Source organism: Notolabrus celidotus, chromosome 11 (assembly GCF_009762535.1).
Source record: "Notolabrus celidotus isolate fNotCel1 chromosome 11, fNotCel1.pri, whole genome shotgun sequence".
NCBI classification, from domain to species: domain Eukaryota; kingdom Metazoa; phylum Chordata; class Actinopteri; order Labriformes; family Labridae; genus Notolabrus; species Notolabrus celidotus.
In genome coordinates this window covers 25,047,568-25,064,066 of record NC_048282.1, presented here as the reverse complement: position 1 = coordinate 25,064,066, position 16,499 = coordinate 25,047,568, and the positions used below count along the sequence as shown (strand labels likewise).

The window sequence follows — 16,499 nt, the reverse complement described above, 5'->3', positions numbered from 1 at the left end:
GCAGTGTGTACTGCATAATGAAGGTACTGCTGCCATGAAGGATTACCTCCTGGAAAGACCACACCGGCCCCAATACAACACAAGCACTGTTGTATATGTAAAGTAATTAATGCTTTAAGATGTTTTTTTAACATGTTATGGTACCATATTGTGCAGAACTTTAAAAGTCTAAGGTGTGATAAAGTTTGTAGATGCAGTGGAAATTATGGTGTCTCTCTAACTTGAGGCTGAAAGGTGATAAACAGGGTGCTCGTGTTTAATGAAAGTACAGCATCTGTTCTCTCTTCTATGCCTGCAAGCTTTTACACCTTAGTTTTGCTGCTAATTTGGTTCACGATCCAGCTCATTATGTGAGTTGTGTTTGTTTCACACACTATAACCTCCTCAAGTTCGTAGGTGCTTCAAGATAATGTGTACATTTTTTCATAGACCCTTAATGTAATGATTTCCTTTGCAGAACTTTATCTGAACTTTGCATGTTTTCTGTGTGTAATTCCCCAGACTACCAGAAGGGATTTGGTTGTAAACCATAGCATTGGAACGCATCATCCCCTCTAATTTGATATAATGAGCAAATCTAGCATGTTGCATATTGAAGTAAGCTAAAGCAATTACAAGGTGATTATCTAAAGGGAAAAAGCAATAACAAAGCAATGTTCCAAATTGTGTCATATATTACCTCAGGAAATTAAAAAACACATACGCCCACACTCACTGACACCGTCTTACTGATATGAAAGATATGATCTCCACCCTGCTGTATGCAGATGATATAGTCCTCCTTGCAGAGACTGAAAATGACCTCCAGAGTTTGTTAAATATTGTCAAATGCTGGTGTAATAAATGGAGATTGAAGATGAACAAAGATAAAAACCAAGGTTATACACTTTAGGAAGAGGGGACAGCTAGGTCAAAGTTTGAATTTTATTTTATTTATTATTTTTATTATGTTTTTTTTAATATATTTTTTTGAATTATTATTTTTTTTTTATTTGAAGTTATATTTTTGGGCATTTTTGCCTTTATGGATAGGACAGCTGAAGAGAGACAGGAAATGTGGGTAGAAGAGAGTGGGGGAAGACATGCAGCAAATGGTTGAGGTTGGAATCGAACCTGTGACCCCTGCGATAAGGACTATAGCCTCTGTATGTGGGGCGCTTAGACCGCCAGGCCACCAGCCCTTGAATTCGGTTCAACTACCCTGTCATTCACTGAGAAAGACAAATATCTTGGATTCACTGTAGATGAACATCTCTCTTTTGATGAAGGAAAAAAAGTTCTATCAGACACTCCAGGTAGAGCTTTAGGACGAACACACAGCTGTTTAAATCATGTGTCGGGTGGGGGGGGGGGGGGGTCATTTTAGGCTGTGGTTCAGAATTAGGGTTATCATGTAATCAAAAGATGGGTGGTTTGATCCCAGGCTCCTGTGGTCCACATGACGCAGTGTCCTTCAGCTAGATACTGAAACCCAAATTGCTTACAAAGGCATAGTCATCAGCGTGTGAATTAATTACATCAGATCCTGATGGGCACCACTTTTTTTTTTTGGCAGTGTCTGCCATCAATGAATTAATGTGACTGGGACAAGGTGAATGAGTCAGTTGTGATGTTTGCTGCGGAAAATGAACAAAGCTGTTTCTGCAGCACGCTATTAAGCACTTTGTCCATCAACTTATTATCATTTTGTTTACTTTTTATTATTAACATGGAGGCAGCTAGATGTATTTTGTGGTTAAACCCAAGAAAAAAATAATTAAAGGGAAAATAAAGCATATCAAATCACATTTTACATTCTGTTGCACCATATTGCATGTCGATAAACATATTGTATCGTGTTATATAGCATAGTTTTAGAATGTATTGTGTCACATAGTAATTACTGTGTTGTATAATTTCATATCCTATTGTATTTTATTGTATTGTCTGATATTGCACTGCCCCTCACTAGCAGTTACGTAAGGGATAGGGGTGGTCAAGACCCCTCCGCTTCACGTCGGGGTCTTGTCTCACCCTGTCAGGATTCCCATAACAACCTGCTAACCATACATTATCCCGCTTATTACCAGGCTACTAATTTAAAATAAAAACATTGATTAAAATATTATTTTATTGATTTGTAGTGATTTATGTACACAGTTTTTAAAAAATAGCCCCAGTGATTCGACTGCAGTTAGCGTTCCATGGTGATGGATTCTTATCTGCCTAATATGTAAACGTCCGTTGCCTGCCGATTTAGCATTCTAACCAAAGCTAACGTTTTAGCCACATTGCTTACCAAAATGACGCAAACGGAAGCTAATGGTTTCCCCTGGTATATAACGGTCTGTGGTGTCAACAAGCAGAAGCTAAATGTGTCTGAACTCTTTTCCACAGATGATTTGACATGACATGTGATCAGTTTGCCTCTGGCGTTGCTCATGTTAGTGAATGTTAATATCCGCTGTCAAGGGGTTTTGACCAATCAGAATCAAGCGTCTTACACAACTGGAAGATCAGTAAGAAAGCCAGGTAAAAATTGCATTGAAATAACTTTATAGAATTAGTCAGCGTTACTGTTCATGGTTTTGTTTGCTCTTGTTGCCCCGGAGGCATCAGTTTTATCCATGTTGTCTTTTCAATGTATGATCAGACATATAGGGATTGAAGTAAGCACTAATAGTCATAGCAATGGAGATTTAAGCTTTAAAATGCTTAAAAATAAAGTTTTGTAAAACATCGTCTTGCCAGATGTTGCCTTAGCCAAACAAGGTTTATCAGAAGTGAAGCCAGGTGTTGCTTCGCACAGTTAACTTGTCAGTTTGTCATCTGTATCAAGGTTTATATATCATCAGTAACACATTCCTGGCTGATAATTACTGAGCCAAGCTCTTGTTTCCAGTTGCAGTTACATTTCCAACATTACAAAGAATGATACATGAAACACACTGCCACTCTGATATGACGACTAGAATAAAGCTGCAGGCAAGCAACTGTAGGGGGCTTCGAGATTTAGAGGTGGTGTCTATTTGCATATTTATAAATCCATGCATACTAAATGAAGGCAAAGGACTAGAACATTTTAAATAACTCATTTTGATGAACAGAGCTGAGCTTCTCTGGGTTCAATCAATGCCTGGAGAGAGAGTGAAAGAGAGAGAGAGAGAGAGAGAGAGAGAGAGAGAGAGAGAGAGAGAGAGAGAGAGAGAGAGAGAGAGAGAGAGAGAGAGAACTTTAATAGAAAGTTTATTGATTTTTTTTTGTGTGTTTCAGTTGCGTCCAGGCGAGGCCTTCACTGTGTATCACACCAGTCCTACTCTGTCCTGTCTGTCCAAACCTGTGGTGCTGTGGACTCAGCAGGACGTCTGCAAGTGGCTTAAGAAACACTGTCCTCACAACTACCTGACCTATGTAGAGGCCTTCTCCCATCATGCCATCACAGGTAGAGTATGCAACACACAGAGTGTGAAGCAAGTTGTCTTACCAAAACAATATGCTTAATTATTTTTCTAAAGCTGTGATTTTCATAACTTGATTTAAAAAAAAATGCTAAACATGACCCAGGAGTGATCTTGTACTTTTATGCATGACAAGGATTTATTCAGACCATGTTCTTTGACCTTTGCTCCTGTTAATAAGCCCTGCAGTGAAGCTCCTTTGACATTGCAAACCAAAGCCTTAAAAGGCTTACCAAATGTCACACAAGTTTTATTTTTAGGTTCGTGGTTCCACAGCTTAGCCTTTTCAACTGGAAACAGGTTTACACCCAAATCTCTGCAAAGAAGATTTAAAAGGCATTCATGTGAGGTAACAAAAGTAGTGCAGCCTATTTTTGGAGAAGAAAGGAAAAGCTGCAGAAAAAATGGGGGGTTATCGTGTTTCGGGTTCAAACAACACACACGCTCACACACATACTTTTATGTTTTTGCAAGCCCAGCTAAATGCATGCTGTTATATACACAAAAAACACAACACCAATAAACACACATGAGCAGGTCTAACAAATAGGTACATTCACACATACACATGTTTATTCTCAGGCATCTCCAGCACTGACAGATCGGACGGTAGAGGAGTTTATTTGAGGCTCAGTGCTGAAGGGTCAGCAACCACTTACATTTACACACAGATGGAGGCAGTGCTGCTGCCGCCGTCATAGTTACAGCAGCTCTGATCTGATCATTTTTATTTATGTATTCTCAAACAGAGGCAGGCTTAGATTATATTGTCCTTATGTATTCACTCTCTGATGTCCAGCAGGATTCAACGTTCCCTTGGTTATTAGCATCTGCCTTTCTTGTGCAAATGTTGGTTGAACATGTGCTTTTTGTTGTTGATGCATATGTCAGTATTACAGATCTGCATCAGTGGATGTTCTCTAGACAATTTGTCTGCCCTTTTCATACACAAAAGAAAGCTGGTTCTCAGAAATGGATTCTGTGTTTGGTCAGTGACCCAAAAGTAATTGTATCTTTCTCGGTAAGGGCGCCATTACAACCGAACAGGCTGCCTGGGGAGATCAGTGCAGCATCCTCAGTGTCTCTTCTTTTTACTTTTATTTGTGTGTTTATATGTTCTTTTATCATGACTTTTTTTATTGCTTTGTGGAAGACATGAAATAGATTGATTTGGGTGCTGGCCAAAAGTCGGAAACAGACTGCCAGACTCTGTTTGCAATGTGATTATAATACTGCCTCGTGACACAGTTCTGTATGCAGAGCGTGTGATGACTTCAATACCCTATATCGCCTATTTCTCATTACTTTTCCTATTTCAATCACTGAATTCATTTGTATTGGTATCATGGCAGTTTTCAAAGAGCTTGATGAACCAAACTCAAAATGCATATTTGCCCATCCACTTGCAGAAAACATGTTTTTTTGGGGGGGTGTTGCACATTGTGAGGTATTCTGCGGTAGTTTTTGAAACTTTACACTACATCGAAGAGATAAATGTAGCACTTGTATGCTTAATGTATGATTAACTACAAGGATTACTGACACTACCTTTAAATGTTGTTGTCTGAGCCTGATAGGAGAAATTTGGCATGTTCTTTTATGGAATGCTTCTATTGCAGGGCTTCAATGTGTGTTTTTACACTCAGGCTTTATGTAGCTTCTGTCTAACAGTGACCTCTGTGGACAGAAGTGGTAATTATAGGATAATGGGGATTGTGATGTAATGATATTGTAAAGAGGAAAATTATTCATAAGTGGGTGAACAGACTCAATAATGTAACACAGAACAAGTTTAGTCAAATTAGATTTTATAAGCTCACAGAGGGGGATATTATACTCGTTTTTTAGGCTTTATAGTTTCCCTCTTGAAAATGTCTTGGTGTCTTTGAAATCTCTCATTTCAGTCTCTGTCTGAAATGCTTAATTTCAGTCCCAGAGCCCAGCATTCTTGAATCCTCCTTCACTGCTGCCATGCCACAAAGTTGTGTCACTCTTTTTAAAGTGATGAATTTGCCCTTTTAAGGAGATTCACCAACTTGTGATGTCACGACTTGAGCAAATCTCATATTGATTGCTGAATTCCAATGTGACTTTCTGAACAGGCCGTTCAGAGCAGCCTGCAGTCTCATCCGGAGATTATTCCAACTCACGTCTGCCTCACAATTTAAAACTTTGCCCATGTTCAGTTTTGACATGCAACGATTTAACTTATTTCATTCTATGTTTTTGATACAAAAAAATCACAATACCACCTCTTTAATTCTACCAAGCCAGAAAGGCTGTAGCACAAATATCAAACATGGGTTTTTGTCTCTCATGTCAGATAATGCTTCATTAATTTAGTCAGATATTACATAGTACACATTTAGATGATAAATCAGGATAGTACTGTTTCCACCCTGCCTGTAGATTTTGTTGTTACAGTACTGTACAGTTGCAGCAGAGTTTAACTAATGGGCCGGATTACAATCAATACTGGCAGACAGTTAAACTTAAAAGCTTGGTACTAAAAATTCTGGTATGGGCTGTTTGTGATTTACTAACAGAGATCCTGTTTTGGCCTGGTATCAATAATATGATCTGTATAAGGTGGACCTTTTACAATGGTGCAACCTAATCAGATGCCCTACATTAACCTCAGTGCTTTCGTCCTTTACATTCTGTCCGGATACCTGTAATGAGAAAATGTAAACATGCCTTCAATCAGCAGGTTTGACTGTCAAAAAACTGTCCCTCAGCTGATGTACAGATATCCCCTCATGCCTGCAACCTACAGATTAAATAAAGATACAGACCGGTATCTGATAATCACAAAAGCAGGTCCACCTTCAGATGTGGTCTTTCTGACTGGACTGGATTCAAGGTCCTGATGCATAAATTTGCACCTCGCGGTAATACCCTGTTATCCCTATCAATGTAATAAATCAAGAAACACATAACAGGGTGGTTTTTTTTTCGCAGGAGTGAATTACAGATAGGGAGATGCTGAAAGAACATACAAATCTGAAGGTGAAATAGAGTGAATGGTAGATATATAGTACATGTGACCGCAGGACTACGCACTGTTTACAAGCAGCAGGAAATGTCATAAGGTTGGAGGGTATTGTTAGGATTTTATTAATGCTGGTATTGATATGATACTGATACTTTTCTCTCACAGATTCAACTTCTTTTTCATTGTAGCCTTTCTGCGCACAAAATCACAAACTCACTGTGGTCCATGAGCTTATCGGTATATCTGCTACTGACTAATCATGCACTAGTGCCAAAAAAATACCCGTTCTTAGGGACAACAGTTGCTGAATTGGTCAGCTATCAAAGCTTTCATCTGAGGGCTGTTCTTTTATACAGAAGTCTTTACCTTCCTCCCACTTGGATAGCTCAGCCTGATTTAAGTATTATTATTGTCCTAGCCCAAGCAGAGCTGTGCCCACAGGCATTGTTAATAAGCAATTTGTTTTGAAGCCAAATTGAGAGAAGCGATCTGTATTGAGACGCTTTTTGTTTTTGTGTCATTTTCTCCCTCTGACAGCACTACTTTCCCTATCTGCAGGCAATTATTAGGAGCTGTATTAAGTCTGTCTGAGGGGAATTGATTTGAGCTCCATTCATCTGCTTTGTCTCATTTGTACACAGACGCACACACACACATGCATAGATACACGTAGACCAAGGGCAGTGGTTTTTCTAGGACGTTCTGGTGCTGTCGCTGCTGGCAAGCCCATACAAGCGGACGAAGAGGGAGACAAAAGTGTGTGTGTGGAAGGAAAAATGACTGCAACTATGCACAAAATAAATGGACAATTATTGTTGTATTCCCAAGACATTTCAGCTCTCAGATAAGTAAGTTGTTCCACTCTGTGTGCTTGAAAAGGAGAGCGCCTGGACACAGAGGAAAGTCAATAATCTGTGTTTAAACCACATACACACACACAGACTCACACATACCCATTAAACCATAATGAAAGCTAACTGGTTTGTCATGGTTTTGTCTCTGGGGGAGTCGAGTCTTACCCACAGTGGAGGAAGCTTTTGTCTGTGTTGTTCCAGCTGGTTACAAGGCAAAGACTGGCTGACTGTTATGTCCTCATTTAGCTTCACTGAGAGCTATATATCATATCTCATAGTGTTGGAGTGTTTGAAGGATCTCTTAATTACTGCAGCTTCCTCATATAATGCTTCGTATTCTTTCTGCTGCCTTCAAGAAATCAATCATTTAACTTTGACAAAGCTTCGCCAACTAAAAAGTTTCCTCAATGCTGGCGAAAGAAGAGACCGGTCGAAACACAAACTGGTTCCATAATGGTTATCAATGTTTGACTTCTGCACCCCTCTAAAAGATTAAAATTGCAATGCTGTACATTCAATACACTTTTCTAATGCGTATTCGAGTTGATATCCTACCCCAGCATATACCTCCCTGGGATATATGAACAACCACACTTGCAACATGAAAGAGGAAAATAAAGTCTGGAATAGATCGAGATGCAGTTTGATTTGTGAGAGTGCATCGATCTGCAGTTGAGTCAACTGAGTCATACATTTAAAAACATGGGAAGACTGTTAAGAAGTCCAGCCACATAGTCTTAGGGGGGGGGAGACGGGTTCCTTGTGTGGAATATGAATCTGCCAAGGGGTCGGTATGCAACAGAATAGTGCTGGTTGAACATCTTTGTGAACATGATATAATTAGGACTAGGGGGGGTTGATCTAGGGATGTGTGCTTTTGATAAAACAATTAGATGTCATCACCCTCGCAAGTCGACACCAGTGTTACAAATCATTCAAACAAATTCAAAATATTTTCATTATAGTAGGCCTAACATGCCAGTCACATCTTGTATCTAAGCTGTAGAGCAGCCACCTGCCACTACCAAGGGATGTAGTTATGGTTAATGCTACTGCTTTAATGCTCTACTGTGCACAGATGTAAACAGGCACAGATGACAGATGACAGATGGCATCTCATAGGAAGCTTTGCCAGTGTTTTGATCTATAAAATGTTCAAGTTGTATATAGGCTGTGTCTTGTTAAACTGGCATACTGAACTAGAGTATTGAGTAGCCAGCACAAGCATGTGGACATTGACCTGCTTAGAGGACCAAAGGATGGTGGTGCTAGTTCTGCTAACGTTAGCCAGTAATGTTACCTCAGACTCTGTGATTCTGTGTTAAAGCTGCTGTTGGTAGTCGTGATGTAAACATCAGTTCTGAGAGAGATTTCGAATGTCAACACTACCCCTTCCCTCTCTGCTGTCATAACCCCGCCCACAAAAGATTGTTGTGCGCGTTCTATGAGGAAGTAGTGGCTTCCCCGCTAATCAGGGTGAGGCAGTAGGGCCGCCACTCGACCAATCGGGACGGAGGATTTGAGATTAGCTCTAATTGGTCCATCATAACGGGAACGAGGGGAATAATAACATTGCTTTATACATAGGCATTGGAAAACACAGAGATTTCACAATAGTCTCAAATGACTTCACTTACAGATGAGTACCAATGGGCATTATGACCTTTTCTCCAAACCCAGCAGAAAAAAAGTAACGCTTTTTACACCATTCCTACCAACAGCAGCTTTAAGCCACATTAAATTAATTGTGCTCTATTTGACCAGTCCATTGGACAGAATTTAAATATGTTTACATGACGAGTAATTTAGTCACTTCAGACATCCCCAGGCTGATTCAACAATTTCTGTAACTTAAGAAGAATAAACCCATTTCATGCAGGGATTTGCCAAATTTGTTGATAGGGCTCTAACTTCTCCCTCTTTAACATTTTTTGACTTAATTATATTCATGTGTATTTTTTGAGTACAAACAATAGCATGGAACAGTTCATAGCTCTCTTGTTATGTTTTTAACAGTCTGTCTCACTCCTAATAATAACAGTCATACTCTCGATTCTAAATGTCCATGGCCGTTCTCTGCGAGATGCGCCTCAAACATCCCCTCCTCTACCCGGACACACACCTGTTATCCTCCCAGCTATAAAGAGCCATGCTATCACCTGGCATTCCTCACCATCCCTCCTCAACTGTTACCACTACACTTATCAGACTCTTGTTTAGCTGCTTAACTGCTCGAAACCGGTTGCTATAAGGGGGGGGGGGGGCTTTAATGCATACTACAGCCAAAGAAAGATGGGAAATGTGGGGAGTAGAGAGAGAGGGAGGACATGCAGCAAATGGTTGAGGCTGGAAACAAACCTGTGACCTCTGTCCTCTGTGAGGAGGGCTACAGCGTCTGTATATGAGGCGCGCACCTAGACCGCTAGGCTAACAGCACCCCAATATAACGTTTTTTTAACTGAATTGAGAGCCTCTTCATTTGGATAGGGTATATTTAATTGTTGCTTGATAATTTTCACTTTTTGCTATTAATTTGTATGGCTTGGCTCATGGTACAGTTGGTTTTAAGTCCAGGCTGAGGTCCACTGAGGGTCATAGCAGGTCCACCTCAATCTATCACACTCACAAATGTGTTCTCCACCCTCCACCACAGGTAGTTTAATGAAATATGTCTACTGACTCTCTAGTATATTTGTATTTCATGTGCTCTGAAAGTCTAATGCTCATTTCATGTATAGGTACCCTTTTCTCTTTTCTCTTCTGCTCTGGCCCAGTGTATTATTTATTTTCTTCTTATACCCTTTTCTGACAGACAGGCTCATTATTCTCTGTGGATAAATTGAACAGCAAATAATTTTGAAAAATATTGCAAGAGAGAATGAAAATGAGACTGAGGAACAGACTCTGTTTACCTATTATATAGGGTACACAATATTTACACATACATACATAACTCTGGGGGGACATTTTCTCTTCAGCGTATGCAATGTATGTGCAGAAATACAGAGAAGAGGTGTACATATAGAGCATGCACCAGTGTCCATAGGAAGGAAATGGGAATGAATCCATAATACGAGGAGTGAGCTGCATGAGTAATGAGTCTAATTATGATTTGGGCATTGCACAGAGCCTCTGTGGACGTGATGGATTCCTCTTCTGTCTGTACCTGTGAAGGACATTAGCCGCCTTTTCATGGTAACCTGTGTGTGTGTTTACTGGAATTTTCACACATGCATGTCTACGTATCTCATTTAGCTTTGGGTTTTGTTAGTGTGGCTGCCACTTGGTTGTACACACTGCATACTGTGAGTAATGGTATGTTAAATGTGTTTCTTCAGGGTTGACTGCCAAATTCTGTAGTAAAACTTAGTCACAGTTAAAACTGCCAGTCAAAGCAGTGCTGCCCTGGAACTGCTTCTTTACCCCTGCTAGATGAAACGTTTACAGTACTAACCAGGGAATGCACACCATACCCCTACATGACATAGTGTGTTTCAAATGTGCGATGAACAAAAGGTACATTAAGTCCCATGTCCCTGTGAAATCTTTAAGCTCTGGCTATTTTGTCCTATACGTGAGTCAGTTGTTTTTACAGGCAAAAGCTTAATCACAGTCAAAAGCATCATCACAGGCAAAAGCACCATCCTGCTGCCTTTTAACAGTGACATGATTCACTGTGAATATCTGCTGTGGTAAAGTATGATAACACGGCGTGGCGTGGTGTAAATCGACACGTCTGACATCTACCTCCTTGCATTGTTTACAGGCATTAAAAACTACTATATAAAAATTGACAACCTTGTCTTTGATGGTCTTGTTTGCTTTTGATGGCCATAAAAAGGCATCACTGTTCATTTTAATCTGTTTCACAGCCAGTCTACTCCTCACAGGGGCTCTAATCTGTATTCCTCTCTTCCTTTCAGGCCGGGCATTGCTGCGTTTGAATGGGGAGAAGCTGGAGAGAATGGGAATCATTCAGGAGACACTGAGGCAGGAGGTCCTTCAACAAGTCCTCCAGCTACAGGTCAGAGAGGAGGTCCGCAACCTGCAGCTCCTTAGTAGAAGTAAGTAACAAGATGCTGTATGTGATGGATCATGTTTCTGTGTATTTATTCTGTGCCTGTAAGGGAGGGGGAAATCAAAGAAAGCCATGAAACAGGCTAAATTGTGAGGAGGCAGCCTGAGGCCACGTAGGCCTGCTGTGATATACGTGGATTTGGACTTCAAGGTGCAATTGTTTGCAGCTCTGTGTGGGCTTTATTGATGTGAGCTCTTGATTTGCTGCCCTGACTCTGAATAATGGCTTTAGTAAACACTTTTATTATCCAGCCATCAATGAACCAGCTCAGTCAATCACTGCAGACCTGAATTCTCAAGTTGAGAGGCTTGTTTCTTTCAAGGCTGTTTCTTCTGCGGTCGTTGTTGCTGCAGGTGGTTTCTTTTCTGTGTTTATTGATGGCTTATAAGTCATTGAAGTGAGATGTTAACACCATTTCCTTTCTCTTGAACTAGATTTCAAATGATCCCTGGAGATTGTTTAAATCTTTCAGTTCTGCTGCAAAATGTTGCCCCAGGAGGCTGGATAAATACTGCAAATTAAACAGAGGAATAGTCATCCAAAATTAGAATCTGCATAACTCTTCACTATTAGACACCATAAATGATATTTCTCTTACTTTTTTCATAATTTAAAGCTATTATTGTCCTCAAGGACATTTTTTTCGCAGCCAAGTAAAAACATTACATACAGAAAACATTGGCACACAGACTCAGGGTACAAAACTGATTAAAACAGTGAACTATAATTCATATTCAGAGTCAATTACACTTAGTCCCAGAGATGTTGTAAAGAAACTTCTTCCCTTGTCGTGTAAACTAAAATTTATACTGGATGGCAAATAAAAAAATCAGAAAACGTTCCAAATTGAGCACAATATTCATTTTTTTCCCCAAAGTTAAAGACAGGGTCTCAGAGTCTGTGGGTTCATGATGTCAAATTGATTTGCTGACTGTGGCTAGCAATAGCAGAGCTAGCACCACGGGTCTCCAATTCTCCTTTCAAGATAACGCATACATGCCTGTGCTGCTAGTTACGAATTGCTCCAGCAGAATTAAACAGACACAGCTTTTTACAACTTATTCTCTAGTGTCTGAATCAAAATACTTCCAAACTGCACTACAAGATGCCATCTGTCATATGTGCATTAACAGCAGCCACAGCTCCAGCTAGTGGCAAGTGGCTGGGCTGCAACTTTACCCACAGCATGTGACCAGCATTTGTTCAGGCCAACAATCACCACAGTTACATGATGCTTTTTAATTCAGAATTAATTATTCAGAATTAAATCATTCAGGATTAAAGTATTCTCCTTCGCGTTTACATTGAAATAGTAATTCTGAATTGAGGTTTACATGGAAAACATGTTTAATCGTCTTTATTCAATTCCACTTAAGGTCTGGGGGTTGGAAAGGGTTCTGATTGTACAGGGGCGGGCATGACGTCTTTATGTTTACCGGAAGAAAACAGACTCCAGTTCCTGCTTCTTTTATTTTCAGTTGCAACATGGAAGACCACACAATAAGTACAATTTTCCTCCCTCGATTAACTTGGACGCTACAGCTTTAAAAAGGTCCACATGTTTATGCTTCCGTCCATCAACTCTTTTCATGATATTCATTTCTTCTAAGGCTCCTATTAAATAAATAGTCTTGGATCGAATCCAACGTTTGCTTCGGGCAGCCATCCTGGAATATGTGCCCGCCAGTGCGGAATATGTGTGTCATCACGACAGGACAAGGGAACGAGCATAAGCAGAATGAACAGAATTACTTTAAAGCGGAATTAATGTATAAATGATCAAGGAATTATTCAATTCGGATTTAAAATCAGAATAAACCAGCCACTTACATAGGATTTAAGTTTAATTCGAAATGGTAATTTTCATTCAGAATTAGGTCTTTACAAGGTCATGTTTAATCTTTTTAAAGAGGATTACATTTTTATTCTAAAGGAATTAAAAGTCTCATGTAAACGTGGCTACAACCAAAACTATCTATAACTTAACCAGCTACCCTGCAGGACGGAGCGCTACCGCAGGTCCTTCATCCCATCTGCAATCAGACTGTATAACACCAGCACTGCTGTGTCCCGTTAATCAGCTGTTCTCATCTTTCATTCCACTACATGGAAGTTACTACGTGACTTGGCACATTCACAAATAACTATTGTATCCATCTGAATCGCACAATTTCTTCATACTGTGTATATTTTTTTAAATAACCTGGTGCATTTTTTATCGTGCAATAACTTACCTTATCTATTTATCAGATAGAAGTGTACATAATGTGTATACATCTGTAATAGTTGCCATATTTTATTTAATTTTACTTTATTTTTTTAAATTTTATTCTAATGTATTTTATTCTATTTTGTTATATTTTATTCTATTTTATTTTATTTTATTATATTTTACCTTTGTCATTGCTATTAATATTGTTATTATATTTTTTAACTATGTTAGTACTTTGTTGTATTCCCCTGTCCAGTGTTGTAAGCTGCTGTAACAAAAGAATTTCCCCCAATGGGGGATCAATAAAGTATATCTTATCTTATCTTACCTTATCTTATCTTATCTTATCTTAGTAATTCTGGTGACGACTGAAGAGGCTGACAACGTTTAAGTGTTTCGTCGACTTAATGCGCACATCCCTACTGAGCACCTTTTTGCTGTTTCACTCAGGTCCTTTTGGGCACCATTATTTTCAAGATCACAACCCATATTTGGTAGCAGCATTCAGATAAAGCTTGTGTTTGAATAACGTCTCAAGCATTGTAGGGAAGCTGCAACGTGTTGCTTTGGCTGTTTTAATGCACACCCTTGTTATTCAGTGCTCAAACAAGGTGATAAAACATCTGGAGGTTTTCACTGTTCTCTTCTTCCTTTCATGGAGGAACCTTAAGAGCTGAGCCTTTTGCAAAAATAAAAATAACTGCAAAGCCATTTGCAAGCGGTCCAATCACCCTTGACATAAGTATGTCTGACTAAAAAGAGAATATTGTTAGGTGAGGCAGAGCTTTGAAGTTGTTTATGCCATCAACTGATCATTATGAACTGATGCTGCAAGGGCTCTTACAATCACCGGCTCCTTTCAAACAAGTAAATGAAGTGGCCTTGCAATCTGGCTAGCTCACACTCTGTCTGAACATTCATGCTGCTGATGCTGTCACTGGGTTTTCATTATGGATTTTTCTATTCACTTCAGACTTCTTTGTGGTAAGCTCCTAACAGAATTAGAAGGAATAACATCTGATGCTCATTTTAATCATTATTTTAGTTCACCTTTGTGACATGAAAGTGTTTTTGTACACACATCGGCTTTGTTTGACGCTCCAGATTTTTCTTGGAGAGATATGGAGAGGAAAAAAAGGAAGGTAGATGTGATATAAAGGATGGCAGGGGTTGATAGCACTTCAACCCCTGTGGTCTATACAAACTAAGTAGATATTTTAAATGTGGTCCTGTCATTGACAGCAGCAAAAAATAATGTACAAACCAAACCAACCTCTCAATGGGCATGATAAACAAAAGATAAACCTGGGTAGGTAAAAAGTAAACTTAATAGAAAATTTGCCCTGGGACATTTTTGGCTTTTGTGAAGTTTCCAATAAAGTAACAGATACATAACAAGGAAGAAATAAGTCTAGAAAATGTCACATCACACATTAAATGATTATTTTTCTGATGTACATGCCAGTCAGTTATGTTGAAACAATTTAAACTGGCTTAAATCAAGGGATGAAATGTAACTGACTATTAAAGAGATATAATTAAATTGCTGTTGGACACTTCTTTTAATAGAGCAATGCAAATGTAATTTGCCAGCTGAGCAGGCTCTGACTCTAAGCTATGACGGCAAGCTAATTTGGCTGCAGCATTAAACACCTGAGGTTCACAGGGTTGGAGGGCATTCAGAGGTGACAGAGGTAAGATTGGTGGGAAGTGTCTGTAGGGACGATGATGAGGGCTTTTATCAGGACAGAAAGCGCAAAGTAAGGTGATGAGGTGATAATTTTGTAGAGGAGGGCAGAGGTGATAAAGGTCTGGTAGTGGACTGGAAGATTAAAAATAAATACTTTTCCTATAATGCAATTCATGTCATTATCTTCAGCATTACAATGGACGGCCCAGCAAGGTTCATGAACCAGCCAGCTAACCTATGTCCCTGCAACTCAGCAAACACTTCTAATATGCCGAAATGAATGAGCCTGCACAAACAATTAAAAGTCCCTAAAGTATGCTGGTGACTTTGCCAAAGTAGAGTTGTTTGATCTAGACTTAACATCTTTACAATAATGAGATAGTTTTGCACACACTTTTCAGAAAAATTCATGGTCCCAAATGGACGTCTTTTCTGCTCCTTTGACTTTTAAGCTAACCTGACAACAAGGTTTACGTTATTTTATTAAAGCGTCTCAACAACTAAACAGACAGCAAAACCATTTTGTGGATATCCAACGAGGAAAATAAAGTACAAATTGTTTACTTTTCTATTTTAAATGTGCTGAACCAATTAACAAATAGGCTATAGTTGATACAAATATTCATGTACCGATTAAACTGAAGCGTACATACTTTTCTAATTACCTGACCTTCCCATAAGCACCATCTTCAGTTTAATAATTATGGTTGTTCTGGCTGATTTCAAACCATAAAAAAACTGTTTGATGACTCACAAGTGAAACTTAGTTTTGATTTATGTGTCCCTAAAAGGATGAAGTGTGATGACTTTTTTGGTGTTGTCAAAAAAAAAAGGATACACAGGACACCGCTTTAGCTCAGTGGTTGAATTATGCAGCCCATGTACAGAGTCTTTAGCTCTCCAAGCGGGTTGCCTGGGTTTGACTCAACTTTTTGCCCTATGCCACATACCCCGCTCTCTTCCCAGTTTACTGCTCTATCCGCTGTTCTGTCTCTCAAAATTAAGACATAAAAGCTCAAAAATTAACGTTAAAAATTATACTTTGATAGCCTCATTTCTGGTTGGATTGAAGTTTTTAAAAAACAGAGGTTCTAGAGTCAGGTTTCAAGAGTCAAGTTTGCTCAAATTTTAGGGTGAAAGTTTGCCCCGTTTTCCAAAGTTTCTGGTAAGAGAGGAGAGTTAACTAAAGTTTCAGGGGACAAGTATACCCAAGTTTTTAAGGAGAGTTTGACC

General features: G+C 39.3%; 1 protein-coding gene across 1 annotated transcript in view; it reads left to right on the top strand.

The window, feature by feature from the left end:
* Nucleotides 1-16,499, top strand: part of samd10b (sterile alpha motif domain containing 10b) — a 71,074-nt gene that overhangs the window by 47,049 nt on the left and 7,526 nt on the right. The window contains exons 3-4 of the mRNA XM_034695065.1: nt 3,253-3,421; nt 11,210-11,350. Of these exons, the coding sequence (XP_034550956.1) occupies nt 3,253-3,421; nt 11,210-11,350 (310 nt within the window). The remainder of the gene's footprint in view (nt 1-3,252; nt 3,422-11,209; nt 11,351-16,499) is intronic.